This window comes from Schistocerca nitens, chromosome 12 (assembly GCF_023898315.1).
Source record: "Schistocerca nitens isolate TAMUIC-IGC-003100 chromosome 12, iqSchNite1.1, whole genome shotgun sequence".
NCBI classification, from domain to species: Eukaryota; Metazoa; Arthropoda; class Insecta; order Orthoptera; family Acrididae; genus Schistocerca; species Schistocerca nitens.
In genome coordinates, this window is record NC_064625.1 from 124,198,984 (window position 1) to 124,220,113 (window position 21,130).

The 21,130-nt window shown below is 40.3% G+C and overlaps 1 protein-coding gene across 1 annotated transcript in view; it reads left to right on the plus strand.

Moving 5' to 3' along the window:
* Positions 1–20,738, plus strand: part of LOC126215058 (Y+L amino acid transporter 2) — a 78,104-nt gene extending 57,366 nt beyond the window's left edge. Inside the window, exons 9-12 of the mRNA XM_049941707.1 lie at positions 5,183–5,279; positions 5,367–5,516; positions 7,219–7,396; positions 15,783–20,738. Of these exons, the coding sequence (XP_049797664.1) occupies positions 5,183–5,279; positions 5,367–5,516; positions 7,219–7,396; positions 15,783–15,844 (487 nt within the window). The 3' untranslated portion in view covers positions 15,845–20,738. The remainder of the gene's footprint in view (positions 1–5,182; positions 5,280–5,366; positions 5,517–7,218; positions 7,397–15,782) is intronic.
* The last annotated feature ends 392 nt before the right edge of the window (positions 20,739–21,130 follow it).

Here is a 21,130-nt window from a genome sequence, read left to right on the forward strand (position 1 = left end):
AACATATCTGTAGAGATTAAAATATGCCTCGTCACTTGCTCGAGGAATTTGTCATTGCCCATCAGAGCGATTGTTTGTTCTGAAAATCTCTGGCAATTAGCGCACTTGTGAGGCTTAAGGTTTTGAACAATTGCAGTTTTATGTGGGTGAAAGTTTATCTCCTTCGTGCAGTATACTTGTTGCCAAGCAATCGGACAATTGAAGAGTGGTAGGTCATTTACGTGTGGGTCGGTGCGGGCTAGTCGGCACGGCTTGACATCGTCCAGTGTTCTGACCTACCTCGGACATCATTGAGGCTTTTGTTTTGACATTAAAATGGGTGATCTGAAGGTCTTGACCCACAATTTAATCATGTTACGCAGTGGAAATTGTCCCCTACTAATACGTGAAAATGTCTGTGAAACTGATGTATGACAGAACAGTATCGCCACTTTTAAAATGTGACAATGTGCAATACTTACTGAACCACAGCTCCACAATAACTGAAACTGCCTCGAGTAATCTCGAAATGCTGCACTCCCCTCCACTGCCCTCCATACGACTACTGTATTGCGCACGAACAGAAATGATCAAGTATTTGTGCCACTCCCTGTGTTAATAGTAATTGTTGTCATTTATAAAAGCAGTCTGCCAAAAGAACATTGCTATAAACCCCAAGAGTCATTTTACACTGAGGAATATAGTGTCCCCTGTAACAGTTTCACACGTACTACAGTACAGGGCTCGAACCCGGAACCCTCAATACAACAGACTAATGCACTACTGTCTTTCTCACGGAATGTCTGCATCACAGATGCTCACAGTTATGCTTTTCCTGTGCTCCGTGTGTCAGATGTTAGTTATTACTTACTGTTTACACACTTTCTCCTGGATGTCAACGCGTAGCACAAACGACTTTGGAGTTCTGTTGATACTATGTCGATATATGGTGCTTGCTCCCAGTGACTGTCTGATACGGAGGTTTGGGTGTAAACTGTTCATTTCTGGCCTGTGAGTGCATCTGATAGTTTAGTAGTGCATTTATTGTTTCATTTTTTGTGAAGAGCAGTATCACTTTTGGTTTTATGTAACCACATTTAAAATAAATTCCATAATGAAATGAAAATTACATTCATAATAAATAACTCTAAAAAATATTGATTGCTGTTTTGTCATATGGGACTAAAAATTCACATACAGCAGGTTAAATTTCCTCTAGTTCCTCTGAACTAATTCTTTTAGAAATTAAAATTTTATTTCCAAAAATCTTCATCTAGTACAACAGTTTTAGTTTAATATCACTTCCAACATATTTAAAATACCTCCTCTCTACCTTCACCAACGTGCTTGCGCCTTAAATAGTAACCGTTTTTGCAGGATGTGCAAATATTGATGAATTGCTACTATTCCAGATCTACATAATTATTTATCACAAATAAAACTTTGCGTTAAACTGCAATTTAGGACTTACTCTAAGGAAACAATGATACTTGCTCAAAGACTGTAGTTGAGTCGGCACAAGTTGATGCCTGGCAGTTGCAGCGTGCTGGGCACGGCAGCTTTCATGGGCCAAACTTGACTGATACAGTCGTGTGATTTTGTAAATGTGTCTGTGGCAATGCCTCAGAGTTGTCATAGCTCTTTAGACAGCTACTGTTTTCGCCTGCAGCTGTTAGTGCTCTGCAGTTGAAAGCTGGCAAAAACACTGAGCTGCCAAGGATCTTCTTACACTGTCCCAAATATAGGGTGAATTGTGACTGCAATAGAGGGGATTTTCATGAATCTGACCTTCATTTAACATTTTGAGTGAAACACAAACTTAGCTGTAATCAGAGATACTGGAGCTACAAAACTACCTAGTTACATTTTGAGATGATGGCATTTCAGTAGGTTTGAAATTTATGAAGTACTGTGTGATAAAGGATGACAGACTTTGAATATATGATACAGTTTTCATCATGTGTGCAATAAGCACCGTAATAGATACAACCTGCTACATCGAAATTGTCTTGTATGTGTGGTGCTCTGCTGATTGCAAATATTGAAAAATGTGTTCTGTTACACACACACACACACACAAGAATTCCTGGGCAGTAATCACCATTAGGATGATTCAGTAGTGCTGATATACATATAATTATATGTATTATCCTAACTTCTGCAGGGAAGACTGTGGAATATATTGGTGAAGAAAGGGAAGGGCAGGGCATGCAGACCCACCTATTGTGGAAATGGGGATGCGGGGTTGAAGTGGGGTGTGCTTCAGAGAGAGAGAGAGAGAGAGAGAGAGAGAGAGAGTAGATATAAATTACACCACTGATAAGCAGTGTGCCAGCTTCAGTCCCAAGATAGCGAGGTGTAAACGAAAATGTTGAAGACAAAAATGAATAGTGCAAATAAGAGCTAGAGGAAAAAAGAGATTTAGAGGGGGTCAGAAACAACAAAGTAAAAGAAAAGCATAAATAAAGGAAACAAATATATGAAGCCATGCATTGATCATCTCCTGCATGCGATGTGTGGGGTACTGTATATTTACACGTAATTCGATCAACCAATCCCCTCCTTACTTTGTTGCACTGTAGAATGTTGTGGTTTCAAGTTTCTTCTTTCCTTCTTTACTGCTACTGTACCATGCAGTGTACTCAGAATAATGACATTTTTATTCTTCTTTCCTAGTATACAATCATGGTGTAGTCTGTTATCTGGTGCAAGAAAGTGGTGGATTGTGTTTCAGCATGTGACATGTCTCAACTCATCAGATCTTGTTCACTGTACCATATAATGAATTTTTTGACCCTTTGAATTTCTTAGCAAGTTGAAAAGATGTGAAGAAATTTTCTGTCGTCACATTTCCTTCTCGATTGGAAATGGAAATGGGTCCACAAGATGAACGACGACATACTCTAAGTGGTTGCTTCTCCTTATGTGTGCCCCTTCTGCATACTATGGGAAAGTATTACATGTACACTTTGTCGCTATGTAGGCAGAATCCAGAATTTGGGACTGTATTTGTTGGAATTTGTTGGGTCTGAATTGAGTGAACCTGCTTTTTGTTATGCCCGGTAATAGTTGCTTGTCTGCAATCGTATTTTCTCCTGGGCAGTAAGAACAGATACTGTTTTGCATGAAATTTCTGATAATTTCAGATACCAGAGCAAAATTAAGAGCTGTCTGGCATTTGACTTGGATTGATTTTTCATTGAAATGGAAAAGTTTCCGCTCCAAAGCTGTTCTGTGGAGGTATCAGCAGTGCTTCAGAGCACACTATTTGTGACTCAGTATTATCCTGTTCTGTAATGTGTTAATAAGCTACGTCGAAAGGGCCATGATATCATAAAATCATGCCCTGAAATGAGATCCATTCTGTCTGAAATTTCGCCCACCACACTTAGGATAGCTTTCCGTCACCCTCCCAATCTCCACAACGGTGTTGTCAGACCCAATGCTCCTTCTGCACCCATGTCCCTACCCTGTGGCTCCTACCTCTGTGATTGTCCCTGCTGCAAGACTTGCTGTACGCACCTTCCTACCACAACATGTAATAGCCCTGTAACTTGCAAAACATGTACTATCAAAGGAAGAGCCACCTGCGAAACGACACGTCATATACCAGCTGTTATTTGAACACTGTTCGGCCTGACTGCCAGCAAATTATGAATCAGGGTGAATGGGAATTGGCAGACGGTGTATACCGGCAACACACAATATCCAGTTGCAGAACAACTAGCACTACAACATGTCCTTGGTTCTTGCCACGCACCTGGTCTTAACTTACATTAATTTCTTCCATCTGAACTTTTCCTCACTGTAACTACTCTTTGCTTCACTCCGTTTTAGTTTTCTACATCTTCCGTTGTCTTTCCTGTCTATTTTTCACCGCCCCCTCCCTCTTCCGTTATGTACAATGCACTTAGCTAACTCAGTGTTATTAACTCATGTACAGTGTTTTAGTAGTAATCTCTGTCTTGCATATTACCCTGTCTTCCACCTTGAAGCTCTCGGGTTTTCAAATCTCTTCCGATGCAGTCCTCGACAATCAGTCTTTTCTTCTCATCTTGTATGGTAAGTCTTCCCTGACCCATAGTTCTGGATTACTTTCCCAAAATCTACCCCTTTTCCTAGACCTCTCCAGTTCTTTCCCTTCACCCTTCTTCCTTCCCTGTCAACCCTTCCATCTGAAGAAGAAGCCACTGGCTCCGAAAGCTTGCCAATCACAGCAATATTTTGTGTGTGTGTTCTGCCACCACTTGGAAACTGTATGATATGCATTTCCATGATTGGCTGCATGATGAAATATGCTGTCCACTAATTGCTCCCTTCCCGTACTACTCAGTAAAGCTGATGCCACTGTCCCTCCCTCCCCTCGAACCCAATCCACCCTCCACCCCCACCCTCCATCCTGCCCTTTCCCCCACCTCTTCCAGAGTCGTCATATTAAATTTGTGCAGGATATCAATCGCCAGTGATCAATCTGTCAGTGTAAAACAACCTCTGTATTAGTCTATTGCACAACGTAAAACTGTTGATCTCAGAAGTGATAATTTAATCTGCAAATGTAAGATGACCCTGTATTTTTTAATGATGAATTTGGAAAAAACCTCATCTTATAACTGGGAAAATATCGTATATCATTTATCTTCACTCGTGCCATTTTACTTTTAGGAAATATTCATTCTCACATACTGTGAAGATTGTGCTCTCGCTCCAGCCTACACATTAGTTCTATAACCGTAGAGCCTAATATATTTAATCACAATGGGGTTGCATGTGTTTGACTTTCAAGTTTGAATGGCTGTGTTGTCTCCTTTTTCCTTTTATTCTGTTCGGAAGGAATTTGAATTTTTAGTCTTGTACACTTCTAGGTCACTCAAATTTTGTTGGATTTAGCTCTGCAGTTCAAAAGACACTAATTTTACATCTGGGGAAGATGTTATTGAGGTGATACAGCTGCCAGTGTTATTCCAAAAATGTTGTAAAGTGCGTTTCTAAGATTTTTATCAATTATGTGGATAGTTTAACGTGTGAGAAACTAGACATTTGAAAGTTCACCATATAAAATGCAGATTTTCTCAGCCTTCTAACCAGGGTATAATGAAACGTTCATTATGTATCAGAAATTTACAGTTTTTATTGTGAAATGAATACTTGTCCTCAACGTTTGTTGTACACTATTATTGATGAAGTGGCTCTCATCTTTCAACAGGATGTGCTTTGTCGGTGCCCGGTACGGCCACTTCCCGGCCATGCTGTCTCACATCAATGTCAAGCGCCTCACCCCGACCCCTTCTCTAGTCTTCCTGGTATGTAGTAGATGACCCACTCCTGCTCCACACGTACCCCTGAAAGAGTTTCATTTTACTTTTAATCTTGTCATTTTGTTCCAACAGAATCTACTTTCACTCATCATGCTGTGCACAAGTGACGTTCACGTACTTATAACGTACTCGAGCTTTGTCGAGTCGTTCTTCATCATGTTATCGGTTGCTGGAATACTGTGGTTGCGCTGGAAGAGGCCTGAAATGGACAGACCAATTAAGGTGTGTTAACTGAATGTTACATTTCTAGGGTGGCAATTCTTCTGGAATAGATGGAAAACCTGGAATTCTCAGGCACTTACATTTTACCTAGAAAAAAAAAGGAAAATGTCGGGGAATTCTGCATTCTAGCATTGTTATTTAATTTTGTTGATTATTATAAATCACAAATTTTACAAAACTAATATTTCAAAGTATGTTAATTATGTGAATATTATTCCATATAAGTTATCAGTGTTTTAAAAACTGTGGTGAAACTACTGGTTATGGCTAGTATATCTCAGCTGACAAGAAACAAAATTAGATCAGTTACTGCTGCTACAATGGCTAGTTTCAAAGATGCTCGAGTTTGAATGTGATGTTACCATCGGTACACGAGCGATGGGACACAGCATCTCCAAGGTAATGATGAAGTGGGGATTTTCCCATATGACCATTTCACAAGTGTACTGTGAGTATCAGGAATCCAGTAAAACTTCAAATCTCCGACATCACTGCAGACAAAAAAAGATTCTGCAACAATAGGGCCCACGACAACTGAAGAGAATCGTTCAACGTGATAGGAATGCAACCCTTTTGCAAATTGCTGCAGATTTCAATGCTGGACCACCAACAAGTGTCAGCGTGTGAACCGTTCGACGAAACATCATCGATATGGACTTTTGGAGCCGAAGGCCTACTCGTGTACCCTTGATGACTGCACGAGACAAAGCTTTATGCCTCGCCTGGGCATGGAAACGTGATGCCTGGTCAGATGAGTCTCATTTCAAATTGTATCGAGCAGATGGACGCGTACGGGTATGGAGACAACCTCACGAATCTGTGGACCCTGCATGTCGGCAGGGGACTGTTCAAGCTGATGGAGGCTCTGTAATGGTGTGGGGCGTGTGTAGTTGGAGTGGTATGAGAATCCTGATACGACAAGATATGACTCTGAAAGGTGATATGTATGTAAGCATCCTGTCTGATCACCTGTATCCATTCATGTCCAATGTGCATTCTGACAGACTTGGGCAATTCCAGCAGTACAGTGCGACACCCCACACGTCCATAATTGCTACATAGTGGCTCCGAGAGCACTGTTCTTGGTTTAAACACTTCTGCTGCCCACCGACCTCCCAAGACATGAACATTATTGAGCATACGCCTTGCAATGTGCTGTTAAGAGGAGATCTCCACCCCCTTATATTCTTACAGATTTATGGACATCCTTGCAGGATTCATGGTGTCAATTCCCCCCAGCACTACTTCAGACATTAGTCGAGTCCACACCATTGTGTTGTGGCACTTCTGTGTGCTCACGGGGGCCCTACACGATATTAGGCAGGTGTAGCAGTTTCTTTGGCTCTTCAGTGTATTTATCTGATGGAATTACATTTTCCTGGAAATATAAGAGTTTCAACTTTATCGCCAATATCGGAGAGCCTTGGCAATACTGACAACTGGAGAAGGTGAAAATGGGCTGAAGATGTGAAATGGAGTTTGTGTTAAAGAGGACACTGGACTGAGGTAGTCCGTGCAGATGTGGTAGCCACAGTGGTGTAGGGGTTAGCACATCTGCGTGGCAAGCAGGAGGCCTGGGTTCAAGCCCAGGCCTTGGCACAAATTTTAATTCATTACTTCTGCTACTATCATTATAAAAAATGAAAATGTTTCTTGTACATCACGAGATGTATTTGCATTGTAATGTGGCTCTTTGTTGCAGGTGGCGTTATGGATTCCCATAACCTTTGTGCTGATATGCGCTTTCCTCGTCTTCGTGCCATTCTACGAGCGCCCGTACGAGGTGGGTATGGGCGTGTTGATAACCGTGACAGGTGTGCCGGTGTACTACATGGGGGTGGTGTGGCAGGACAAGCCTGCCTGGTTCCTCAGTGGCCTCGGTAAGTTGGAATCTCTACCAGTCTTTTGTAGCCACGCACATGTAATGCAGAAAGAGTTACACCGCAAGTGTGCTCGGAGGTGCTTTAGACTGTTGACTAGTGAGAATCGAGTAGGGTTATATTTCACACCAAATCTATTGCAGAGGATAATGTGTGTGGTAAAATGGTGATGAAATGTCTGTCTGAAGTGCTGACTTTTAGAAGAAATTTATTAACTGTTACATTGCAAAGATGGAAGTTAATAAGTAAAGGAAAAACAGAAGTGTGGTCAAGAATGTGAATTGAGAGGAGAAATTCTAGAAGTCGTGTAAATATTATAATTTGAGGAAGATTGAGATCAGCACTCGAATTAAACTAAACGGGTTGTTATTTCCACGGTTTATCTCTCAAAATGCAGCAAGTAACTTCCTCAGTCTCCGGAGCATCCGTTAACCCAGCGTCATGTCCCATCCACCTCCATTTCTCCTTTCCACTCTGGTCACAATTGTGGGCCTGTTACCTGATCAATTTGTTAGTTTTCCCAACATCTCAAATGATTATTAGAGCGCAGGTTGTCACCTTCCCTCTTGTTTTGTTATTAGAAACTCTTGTTTACTTATGCAGTTACTATCCAACAGTTTGCTAATTGTCTTTGTCTTTTTTTGCATAAGAGGGTCATTGACCACCTGACACCTGCCCTCAGATAAGATTACCAGTCAGAATTTGCATGGAGGCATTCTGCTGAGATCTCTGCCTACCTTCTTCAGTAAAACCTTTTCGAAGACAAAATTGCATAAATATTTCTTTATTTACTAATGACCGGTTTCAACAGACACTACTGCTATTGTCTTCAGATCTTCAAAATTTTGTGTAGTAAAATGTGTTCATTTTGAGTTGGACCTCAGCTTGACTTGAGGTCCAGCTCGGAATGAACACATTTTATAACATAAAGTCTCGAGGACCCGAAGATAACAGCAAAGTGTCTCGAAATTGGTCATTTGTAAATAACGAAATATTAATGCAATCTCGGCTTTAGAAAGTTTTTATCGAGTAAAACAGATCACTTCTTCTAATTTCTCAGCATGAGAAAATTTTACTTTCTTCAAACGCCCCCGTCCTGACTTTCCAATCCGAGCATGGTCTTCAGGATTCTTCGACTGTAACGTCGGCAGAAGAATTGTGGACAGTCGAACTGGCTCTCCACAAAAGTGATTTTTAGTCTCAGATATAGTATTTCAGACTGCTGTAGGGGTGAGGACAGAGCAGTAGAGGCAACGTCATCTCCTGCAGCGTAGGGTCTGGGGGAAGCCAGCTGCCTCTCTTGTCCCCGTTTTAATCGCTTTTGGACGTGGTCATCACCTTTTCTGCTGCACACTATTTTCCACTGTAGTGGTAGTCCTCAAATGACTAGCTGGTGCCATTCCCTCTTCAACACTTTGACCGTAACGGACTGGGGGTGGGACAGCTGTGGACCAGGTCACTCCTGTCACATGCAGAGCGCCGGAGGACGCTCGCCGGCCCCACCCATCTACTTGCCTGGCTACTTCCCTCACCACATTTCATTATTGACAATCTGTCTGATGTCCGTAACGTTTTTGGCCTTCTCACTTTTACTGTTACAGTTGTCCTGCCCAGAAGGCTTTCTTTACTCTGCAGCTGTCTCTGTCCTCTATCGGGTTGGTGGCGGTCGGCTGCAGATGAGCCCTGGGAGGCCGTCATCTGCTTTGATTTACGTACCTGGTAGACCTGTTTATATTTATTTCTCTTTCAATAACTTCTCTGCTCTGACATGAGTATTCTTTTAATGTCTCGGTTAGACAACTCCTACTTACTTTTGAAATATAACCAAATTTCTGGCAGACATAACTAACTCCAGATAAACTACCTCTTGAATGAGGGACTGAATAACCGACCACTTGTGCATCTCTCACTGCTGCACAGATGGTCAAAAAATGTAGTGTTGTTCTTGTTTCTGATAATAATGTATACTGATGTTCCAAATTATTTTATTCAGTTGGCATCTGTCTGTTAAAGTCTAGAAACTACAATATGTACCCCATGTTTTTAAATGTTTTCTATTGTAAGAGACTGTCTGTCGGTGCTGTAATTCAAAACGGGTGATACAGATGTGAGGCATAGACATGGGAAAGGAAGAAAGTACCAAAAATGAATTTTTTCTGAAAAAGAAGAAAGAAAATTTGTAATGACTCTAGTACTCACTTTATTAAAAACCGTACTTCCAAATTGAAGAAATCCACTCAATATATTATAAACTGGATTTTAACTATTAATCGTAGTATTGTTTGTAAATTAGTAGTTTATACATTCCAGAATGAGATTTTCATTCTGCAGCAGAATGTGCGCTGATATGAAACTTCCTGGTAGATTAAAACTGTGTGCCAGACCGAGACTCGAACTCGGGACCTTTGCCTTTCGCGGGCAAGTGCTCTACCATCTGAGCTACCCAAGCAGGAGTTCGAGTCTCGGTCTGGCACATAGTTTTAATCTGCCAGGAAGTTTCATATCAGCACACACTCCGCTGCAGAGTGAAAATTTCATTCTGGAAACATCCCCCAGGCTGTGGCTAAGCCATGTCTCCGCAATATCCTCTCTTTCAGGAGTGCTAGTTCTGCATGGTTCGCAGAAGAGCTTCCGTAAAGTTTGGAAGGTAGGAGACGAGATACTGGCAGGAGTGAAGCTGTGAGGATGGGGCGTGAGTCGTGCTTGGGTAGCTCAGATGGTAGAGCACTTGCCCGCAAAAGGCAGAGGTCCCAAGTTCGAGTCTCGGTCTGGCACACAGTTTTAATCTGCCAGGAAGTTTCAATTTATACATTGTCGAAATAGAAACATAAACGTAGTTGCGAAACTCGTTTTTCTTAGGCACAAAGTTCCTGATAATAAGGATTATACTTTTCATCCAGAAAGCCCATAATTGATTTTAAGTCATTCTTTTTGCCTCATTGCGAACCACTTTTGAGTATATTATATTCTTTCAACATTTAAAGTTGATTGAACGACTGGGGAAACCTCTCTTGAGACTTGAATCCAGCTGAGGGTGCTTATTTCAAGATTAGTTACACTCGAACACATATCAACTTGAGCAGAAAAATCAAAAAAGTTGTCAGGTTTTACTGTAATTACTTTATAGGGCTTGAAGACTATTACATTGTGAATCATTTTAGCGAATTCTTCTGGAACCGTAATCTTACACTGCTTTTTTTCCCCTCTTCAGTTATGCTGAACTCCCTGTCACAGGTCATGTAGGAATCTTCAGAAACCAAGAATCGAAATAGCTTTTTGCAATGGTATGAATCTTAACCAACAAAACCATTAGTCTTATTCTACCCTCTGCAGTTACCCCACTGTATTTGCTAATTTTTTGCTTTGCAAAGATCCAGGAGGAAAGAATTTTCAGCATGCAAAAAGAAAGCTCATTTCTAACGCATCTATCTATGTCGTCGTGCTACAAGCACGTGAAATATTGCCCTGTGTTGGAAGGTGAAGGCAGAAGTTATAATTTGAAATTTGCCAACAGGAAAATATGTCAGAATGTGATTGTGTAGGAATGAAAATAGCTTTCAGTATATCCATTGTGGATGACGAACTGTGACTGTCATTTAAATTGGCAATTATCTGGTAATAAATATGCAACTGCTCACTTTTTTACGATTTATTCAACAGTGAACATGTTTTCGGGCCACTGTAGGTTCATCATCAGATGGAGGTGTTATGAGGACATTATACTGCAGACCAAGTGTAGGTAGATGCAGTACTGGTGAGTGCACTGCTTGTGGTATCCACATCAGATTGCTTCTTATAAGCTATGTACACAAATAAACACAATATGTTTTACACTGATCACAGAAAGTAAATATTCAATCTTTTTACAAAGAATCAAAGCAATCTGATGGATATCACAAAGCAGTGCACTCACTAGCAACACTGTCCGAAAGAACAGATACCATCTTCATATAGTTAAGGCTAACCAGCCATTGACCTCCTCCTGTGCAGATTCACCCGTATTGCCCGAACTCTTACGGGACTCGCTGAGATTGTCTGCCGTGAGTAATGAGTGTAATGGGCAGGGGCACTACGAATGTAGTGTGTGGACATTAAGTTGGGAATGTGGGTCTCACGGGTAGCGTGCAAGGGATGAGTCTCTGCAGTCACACTGCCCTCTGTGCCCTCGGTGGCTCAGATGAATGGAGCTTCTGCCATGTAAGCAGGAGATCCCAAGTTAGACTCCCGGTCGGGCCACACATTTTCAACTGTCTCCGTAGCTGTATATCGACACCTGTCGGCAGCATAGGGTCTTGATTTAATTATCATTGCATTCTAGAGTGCTGCACGGTCACCGATGGTATCTGTCGTTTCGGACATTTCCGAAAGAACAGATACCATCTTCGTATTAATCAAGTCCGTGTTGCGGCAGTTTTGTGTGCTTGCGGGGGCCCTACACGATATTAGACAGGTGTAGCAGTTTTTTTTGGCTCTTCGGTGTGTTTCAGACAGAGAAAAATTGCAGACATATCATTTTCAGTATAATCCCCATGACGTGTAACGTAAGCATTCCACTGCTATGGAAGTGCATGGCTATCTTTTGAGCTAAATTCTGCAGAGTGTGAATGCAGTTGTGATTTTTTTCCTCTGTGTCACTTCTGAAATGCTTGCCTCCCAGCACTTCTGTGAGCCGTCCAAATCTTGGAAAGTCACTGGGCACTAGTTGTGATCAGTAACATTACTGTTTGAAACATCGAGAGTTTATATCCTGTATTGCTGTTACGGTTAAACAGGCAGTGTAGGGCTGAGCATTGTCATGTTGCAACAAAACACCTGCACAAGTCCTTGTCGTTTCCTCCCAATTGCAGGGCGAAGGTGATTTTTCAGAGCTGAGGGTGAATTACTGTTCACTGGTAATCTCCTTTCAGTGTAATGCCAAAAGGCACTGAGCACAACTTTTCCTGCCGATGTCAGTGTATGTAAATTTTTTGCAGAGAGCTATGGTGCCGTTTCCTGCTCAATAGTGCATTCAGGGTTCATCTCCTGTGACAATTATGTCCATATATCCATTACCTTCAACCCGGAAATCATACTTAAGTTCTTTCCAGACACTTTGCAAAAACTTGATCAAATTGCCATGCACTGTGTACAGTTTTGTGTGTCAAACACCAATATCATCTTTCACTGTGACCATATTTTTGTTAGCCTCTACGTGGTGTGCACGGCCAAGATGCAGAGCATCGTACACAGAAGTTACGCCTCTTTTAGACTTTCTGCACTGCTCACGCTTGCTGCAGGACCATACATGAAACACCGTTTCGTGTTTTCATCCTGCAGTGCATTTCCATTGGTTAACAGCTTCGCTACTTGAAAAACACATAACAGGTGACAGTTCCAATATGGTACCAGTCGACAGTGGGATGGCCATCATTGCATTGATGCTCCTTACGCTGCCAACTATGGTCATTTGTCAGAACACAAAGATAACTTGTGACAAATCAGTAATAAAAATTTAGGAATATTATTGCTCTTTCAAGGTTTTCATTGGAACATTGGAATCACCCTACACTCCCCCCCACCCCCCTCCCCTCTGATCACTCCCCCCCTCCCCACCGCCCACCCTCTTGTGTTTCCCTATTGTCGTGTTTAACTGCATTGTTTGTTCCACTTCTCAGCTGTTTTTTGTATGTATCATCTCAGAATAGTGCTTACACATAGAGGCACCTCTCTGATGGCTCTCCCCCCCCCCCCCCCCCTTGCTCTTACTGAAGGTGCCTCCCACTGATCCTATGATGTGAGTGACCGGCCCTTCCCTAACCTCTCCCTCTCTATTCCACAAGGAAGTACCCATTTTACTGTGTTCTGTACAGTCAGTGAGGGTAACTTTGTACCACTTTTTACCATTTTTTTTGAAAATATCGGCGATAAAATGAATTACGCACTGCAACAGACATTGTAACATTGTACGTATACAGGGTGATTCAAAAATGCATGTAAATATTTCAAGGGTGTATTTGTGAGGTAAATATAAGACAAAAATGTTCTATACAATTTTTTCCATACTTGGCTTATTACAGAGTTATGAACAAAACAGGATAATACATTCAATACAACGTAAGGTATTTAATTCCCAGAGTTCACAGTTTAATTACAGTGCATTTGGACTAACAACGCAAACTGATAAATAAACGTGACGTAACAAACTGAAACAATTCCTCGCGAACACTGTATTAATTTAGGTCCTGTTGATTGAACTACAGCAATGCACAATAACTAAGGAAAATTGAAGCATTTTACAGACTGTACTGTACTGTACTGTATTTGCACAAATCTTAATGCAATGCATGTTCAAAACGCTGTCCCTGAACTTGCAGACAGACCCGTGCTCGTCGCATCAATGATCTCTGCACATTACACAGTCCGTTCAACTCTCCACGAAGAATTTCACAACCACCTTCAATTCTTTGTTGTAGCACTTCTCTGTTCGGTACTGCAGAAGAATACACCAATGTCTTTAGTCGGCCCCATAAATAAAAGTCTAAAGGGTTCAGGTCAGGTGATCTGGCTGGCCAAGCAATTGGTCCTCCGCGACCTATCCATCGATGTGGATACGCAGAATTGAGGTACGCCCTTACGTTGCGGCTGTAATGGGCGGGAGCACCATCGTGCATAAACCACATGGTGGCTCGTGTTGCAAGAGGGACATCCTGTAACAATCCAGGCAATTCTCCCTCCAAAAATTCGCAGTACGCGTGCCCATTCAGCCTTGGAGGCAGAACATGAGGTCCGAGTAAGTAATTCCCCACAATACCACACCAAATGTTTATGGAGAATTGATGTTGATATCCACGCACAATTCTCGCGCCAGGATTCTCGACAGCCCACTGGTGCATATTATGCGAATTGATTACACCCGCACGAGTAAACATGACCTCATCTGTGAATAATATCCGCCGAATGAACATTGGATCATTCAAATGACGCTCTTGTAACCACTGGCAGAATTGCTGACGGCGAGGATAGTCTTCAGGTGTCAATTCGTGCACTTTTTGCAGGTGAAATGGATGCAACTGTTGTCTCCGAAGCAGCCGCCATACAGTAGATTGTGGAAGTCGTACAGCTGCACTAATTTGTCTCGTACTGATAGATGGATCTTGGTCTACCAGGTCCAAAACATGTTCCTCGACGTTCACTGCATGCTCAAGTGGTCGACCTGAATGTGGCCCAGGACGAATGCTATACTCCCGCATACGTCTGTCCACAGATACAAACGTCTGATGACTTGGTAACCGTCTTCCTGGAAACAGCTCACTGTACCTTCGTCTTGCTGCAAGTGCATTTCCATCTGCTGCACCATACACAAGGTGCATATCAGCATACTCACTGTTTGAGTACATCATGTGCACGAAACCTTTAGCCTTCCGACGATGAATGAACGACAGGACGTACTTTTCCGTTACCAACAACATCAGCGCCATCTTCCGTACAGTAGGAGTAAACATCACGTGCAAACAAAAACAAACACTATTCATGCAGTTTCGAATCAACTGTTGGGAGATACGTATGTGAATTACGTACCAGAATATGGCATCCTGCTGCTTGCACTGCCGTCGTTTTGATACGGACATGACTTTCGTATTTAACGATAACTCTGGAATTAAACGTTTATGGAAAAACATTTATAGAACATTTTTGTCTTATATTTACCTCACAAATACACCCTTAAAATATTTACATGCATTTTTGAATCACCCTGTATAATTACTGAGTGCTTGGAAAAGTGAAAATGTGTACTAACTATGCCCTGTTAGAGCAAAATTTCAGTTTTAATGCTGATACAAAGTTACTTTGGTATTCAGGATCAATTTAGACCAGCCATAAAAAACAAAATATTTTTTCCCTACATCTAATGCTCTGGGTAAATCTAGATTGTGCCAAAAGGAAAAGGAAGTTCTTTATTCAGTACTGTAGGTGTACTTTGAAATATCAAAGTATTTGTATCAATCTGGGATTGTTCAACTTAAATCACTGTAGTCTGACACTCTTTTCATAGGCAACACAATTAAAGGCTAATCCAAGCCTAAGGACTTGTAGGAAGTTGGAAAGGCAACTGAAATGCTAACTAAACATCACAGAGGTAATAGAACAGTTACTTTTAGTGCAAAATAATGCAAGTAGGTGGAGCAGCAGCCATTTGAAACGAAACTAGTAAGTGGTACAAAGTAACCCTGATTGACTGTAAGCCTGTTGAGGAAATATGCTCTCATTTCTTGATAGGTGTTAAACTTTCAACACTTATCTTAAATGCTCCTTGTCTCTTAGGTATAAGTGTTAATCAGAACTATTGCTTTTACAGTTAGAATGTTTGAACGTAAATTAATATTACACTTCCACTGAATTTTTGCAGACAAACTGACCTGCAGTGTCCAGAAATTATTCCTGTCTGCCAAAGAAGAGAAAGAAGACTAATTTCATGCTGCAGAAAACCAAGGAAATGTAGTGTTAAATTATAAGTAGTTTAAAAACTGAGCTTGGCAAGTACTTTTTTTTTTATATTGCTTGGTTTATGCCGGAGATTGACATGTCGAGATTTGTCGCAGCCAGTTGGTAGGTAGTGTTTGTCAGACAGTGTATCAGACGGAAGTTAAGAAGTGCTATATTGCAGTGTGTTACCTAATTTAATTTAGTCAGTGTAATATTTCAGATTTTAAGTTTTATGTATTTGTCTTCGCTGTGCGAGGATATTGCGTGATTGATCATTAACTACTGAGTACGGCATCACAACTTTGTTTTACCAAAAAATAAGAGTCAGATTTTTTCCGATTCTTTCAAACATTTTAGCAGTTCTCCTCAAAGAAAGGCACTTCTCATTACAGAACATTTTGACTTTGCAGCAGGAGCATATTTTACAAGTTTAAGTGTCAATTTTGCCTCTGTTTTGGATGATCTGATATTCATTTACATTATTTTGTTTTATTTTTTACAGTAATATTCATATGGATGTGACACATACCATCATTTAGTATTAAGCCCATTTTAGTGACGAGTGGACAGTATTTTTCATGCAAAACTGTAAATTATGTTTTCATTTTAATGTAGTTAGTTTGATGTATTATTAGTTTTATGTGTTTTCAGTTGTATGGTGAACTTATGATCTTAATATTATTTTTGTGTCAGCAGACCTCTGCTGTTGGTCTGGGAAAAATAATACCTTGAACCAATGTAAGCAACAAGGCATTAAGTATGTGTGGTGTGTTACTATTTTTAAAAAAAAATGCTCATTGTACAAAAAGCTATGACATACTATCTTTTTTATGTTGACAATTCAGAAATTAAGTTACACTTTTTTAAAAGTAACATTGTACTATAACAATTTTATCAAAGAATTGGAAAACTAAGTTTTAATGGCTGAAAGTCTTTCTTCAGAGTGCTGCACTTGAGATCTTACATAGAAATGGATAGCTGCTGTTTTTGCCATAAAATAATATCCACTGTCTCTGACTCTGAAATCCAACATCTTGTCATCTTTCCAGACAGAACTTACTTTTTAGCAGGATGCGTGCTATTTTGAAACTGTTTCAGGAAGTAATGCTTTCTCAGCTGCAGTTGACTTATTTATTCCATCATAACCAGTTGTGAACCTATCATCCAGGCTTGAAAACTGTAGAGAGATCACAAAATATGGAACTGAATGACAGAATTACATGTGTGCGTGGAAACCAAACCATCAGTTTCCATCATATTAACCCTCAAATTAAGGGTTAGCTCACATCTAAATTGATATCATGACAAAATAAATAGTCAGCTGCAGCTGTGGACATTTATATCATGAAATAATATCAGTGTGGAATCATGATTATTTTCTTTACAAAGTGGGCATCATCATGAAATTTCCATGTGCCAAACTGGCTCTGAAACTTGGATTCATGAATTTCGTGAACAACGATTCTAGTCGCTAACTTATCCTCAAACAACTTATGATAGAGTTTAGAGCTTGGATGTTCAGCCAGTAAGAGCATTGCCAACAAAAGACTTAGCTCTGAGATTGATTCTCGGTCTAGCACACAGTTTTAATCTTCTTTACTTATTTTTTGCACTTGTTTATATTCCTAATTTTCAGTTTTATTTCCTTTGCTACCACACTCTTGGGTAACAATGTGTTTTCAGAATGGATATTCTTAGCTGAAAGCAGAAATACCAGGACAAAATACAGAGCCTGTTTACAAACTTTGTTTGGTTCAGTGTTTGAGTGACTTCTAAATTTGCCCTCCCTGTTCATTTGTGCCCTTGTGGAATTTGTGATCAATAATAAGGATTCATTAAAAAGAACTACGTTTTCTCTCTCTCTCTCTCTCTCTCTCTCTCACTCTCTCGGAGAACACTGTCCGGAGCATCGTACAGAAAGGTACATGCTGCTCTGCAAATTCCGTTTTTAATAGGCTTCCATCATAAGTGGAAAACTTCTAACAATAAGTGAAATTTTAAAATTGTATGGTGAAAGCCTTTGGTGTGGAAACCTGCCTATATTTTGTACAGAAGTTGCACCCAATAATAGGGAGAAATTCCTTGTAATGTAATACTCATATGTATGTATTATGCAAAATATATAAGTTAACTCATAAGGTGGTCATACTTTAATTTCTTCAGTTCATCCCATGTCATCCAGTTGGCCCCAGCTTCATTCTTTGCAGAGACATGCAGTTTGTCAAAGTTGATAAAAAATATTTTAAGAATGTGCTCTTTGTGGTTGGTGGTTCAATGTTGAATCGAAGAACAATTGTCCCCTTCACTGCATTTACTGACTCATTTATTCCTAATTCTAGAATGCAGAAAACACTGAGCTCCACAGTAGCCATTTTGCAACTATCTATTACCGTCAGCACCCCAGTGGTCCTTTCCACAAGTATCAACACTCTAGGAGTGATGGTCGAAGCTGCAGTCTCTTCTCCTAATGATGTGTAGCTTATTTGTGTACAATTTATATTGAATGAAATAAAAATTAATTTATGTTCATCTTTTGAATAACTATGTATTGCTTGTCATTTCTTTTATATAAATAATTGACATCGGGCTCATTTACCACAATGGCATAGAGCATCAGCAAATAGTCAGAATATGGTGTGAAATGTCTAGACAAAAACAACTTTTGCCTCAGCTGTGTTATTGATGTAAAAATGTTCACAATCAATTTCAAAGCTGGTAGAGTTTGTTTTCGGGCACCTCTAGTGGATGAAATAGATACCTGCATTCGTGCAGACTTTTGCATTTGGTATACTTGTGTACAGTTTCATTCATCTGACATGGCACATTTAGTCTTCTTTCTTCCTTACTGATGGAGGACATAGAAAAATAAGTATCAACACTATACAGTTCTTCTTTTAAAATTTTCGGGCTGGAAGACCAGAGTTGATGCATAAAACTATTCACTAACCTTTAGTCCCCATCTGCAGGAGACATATTGAGAGATGAAACTGACAACTATGTAGAAAGCTCAGAGGGCCCTGAATTTATAGAAATGTAATGACCTGTATAGATCACAGCACAGTTCATGAAGTAACGTGTATGATTGTCTCCAGTTGATAACACCATTATCAATTACAAGTAATAAATTGTTAGAACTCTTTTCTTTCTGCAAAGTCGGTGTCCATATTTTACTTTATTTAACTCCATTTCTCTCCATAAATTGATACTGCCCATCAATACAAGCTCACATGTTAATGTGTCATCGAACTCCAAATGCTAGTCTCAGGAAATTTGATTTCATTTTCTTCACACTACAAAGTGCGTTTCGCTACCACTGACTTATCAGTTTGTCCACGTGAATGTTCCTCTAGTGTTTTGCCGAATAGGTGTTCATAATTATTTTGTGTTTCTGATACATACCTGACGACAGAGGCACAGAACTTTATACACACTACCTGTCGCTAGTGAATGACGTGCACATTTCAGAGATTGTAGGAATTAATGTGTTTCCTTGGTGTGCTTGAAGATTGTTTAACCCCATACTTTACCAACAGCTCGGAATTTTTAATAAGTAAACAGCAGTACTGAAATACTTCATTGTGTTATTAAATAATCTACGTGTTTTGCTATATAGATACCATGTATACGACAGAGCTTGAAGAATGTATGGATGGATAACATGTTGACAATAATGGACAGCGGCAAGCAGTGGTGCTTACTTGGTTAAGTAGCCAATCATCTGTTGTCTGATAGTTGGAAAACTATTGCAAACTGTTACAGTGTTGCTTGAGGAGACAGATTCACTGTTGAAAATTCTTGTGCTTTCTGCAGTCCTTGCTGAGCTGCAGTACATTTGGCACAAACAAATTTCTTGTCCAAAATAGAAAGTGTAACTTATTTTCTGAATCTACCTCGCATATCACAATGTGGACTATAGTGTGTTACTTACTTCACATTTAATTTGTACAGTAGTAAATGTACTTTCATTGCACACCATTGTAGATGTTCAAATCATATTAGTCCCATTTTGTTTTGTTGCTGTGTGTGCAGCAATTAAAAATTGACTGAAATTGAATCTCTGTATTTTATAGTGTGTCTATCAGCTTTTCTAATTCATTTTTTTGGCAGTATGTTTCTTAGCAAGAATGGCAGTTTGCTGTACAGTCACCTTCGTAGTAATAATTTTTAATTGTAATCCTTGAGCTTGTTTGGCATAGAATTTAGTCAAGTGGCAGCAGGAGAGAAAACACACAAAATACACTGAAATGTGCAAGATTTCAGAACCAGTGGCCCCACCTTATGGCAGTTGAGATTCTGAACCCCTGATCTAGGGTTCTGGGTGATTTTTATGTAACTCTCTCCATGTCCTGAACCTCAACAATCCTTTTCTTCATCACTCTCCCTTTCCCTTTAACCCTTATGCTAGGAGGAGGAGCCACTGACTCTGAAAGCTTACGCTTATGCATTTCAATATGTTCTTTATGTTCCTTCTCCTGTGGCTTCTTAGTGATTAGATTTTTTTATCTGTCTGTGTTGTGTTATAGTCTGGAATATAATTTGTCGGTACTGGCAGCATTTTAACAGTTTTTGTCACATACTGGGAGCTCCCGTGTACTGGGAACAACTGCAGTAGATCTGATGTTACATTTCCTTTCACACTCCCTGTCCCCAGTTTGTATGTGTTCTGTCCTACCTTCAGTGCTCATGCATATTTTCTCTTTCTTTCCCATATCTGCAGGTAGCCTGAAGGAGGAGCTATGTAACAGTTCTGAAAATAAAAGATTATTGTTACACAACCAAGCCAAATGTGGGCTTTTTGCCATTGCAGTAACTATGTGGTGTTCACTGTTATTCTGTTGTTTAAACATACGTCGTGACAGCAGAAAATGTGTTCAGGCAAGAGTGTATATATATATCTAAAAACACAGATGATGTGACTTACCGAACGAAAGTGCTGGCAGGTCGATAGACACACAAACAAACACAAACATACACACAAAATTCAAGCTTTCGCAACAAACTGTTGCCTCATCAGGAAAGAGGGAAGGAGAGGGACACACCGGTTTTAGGGAGAGGGTAAGGAGTCATTCCAATAGGAGGATGCTCTGAACAGCCGGTGTGGATGTGGGAGAGGAAAGATTGAGGACTTTTATTAAGGATAGGAGTTGATGGGTGTGTTCATTGGCTGAGTTGATGTGTAGGTGAAGGATTAGGTGGGTGAGGGCAATGGATTGTTCAGTTTGGAACTGGTATAGGGACTGATGGAAAGGAGGATTACAGCCAGAGATGGGA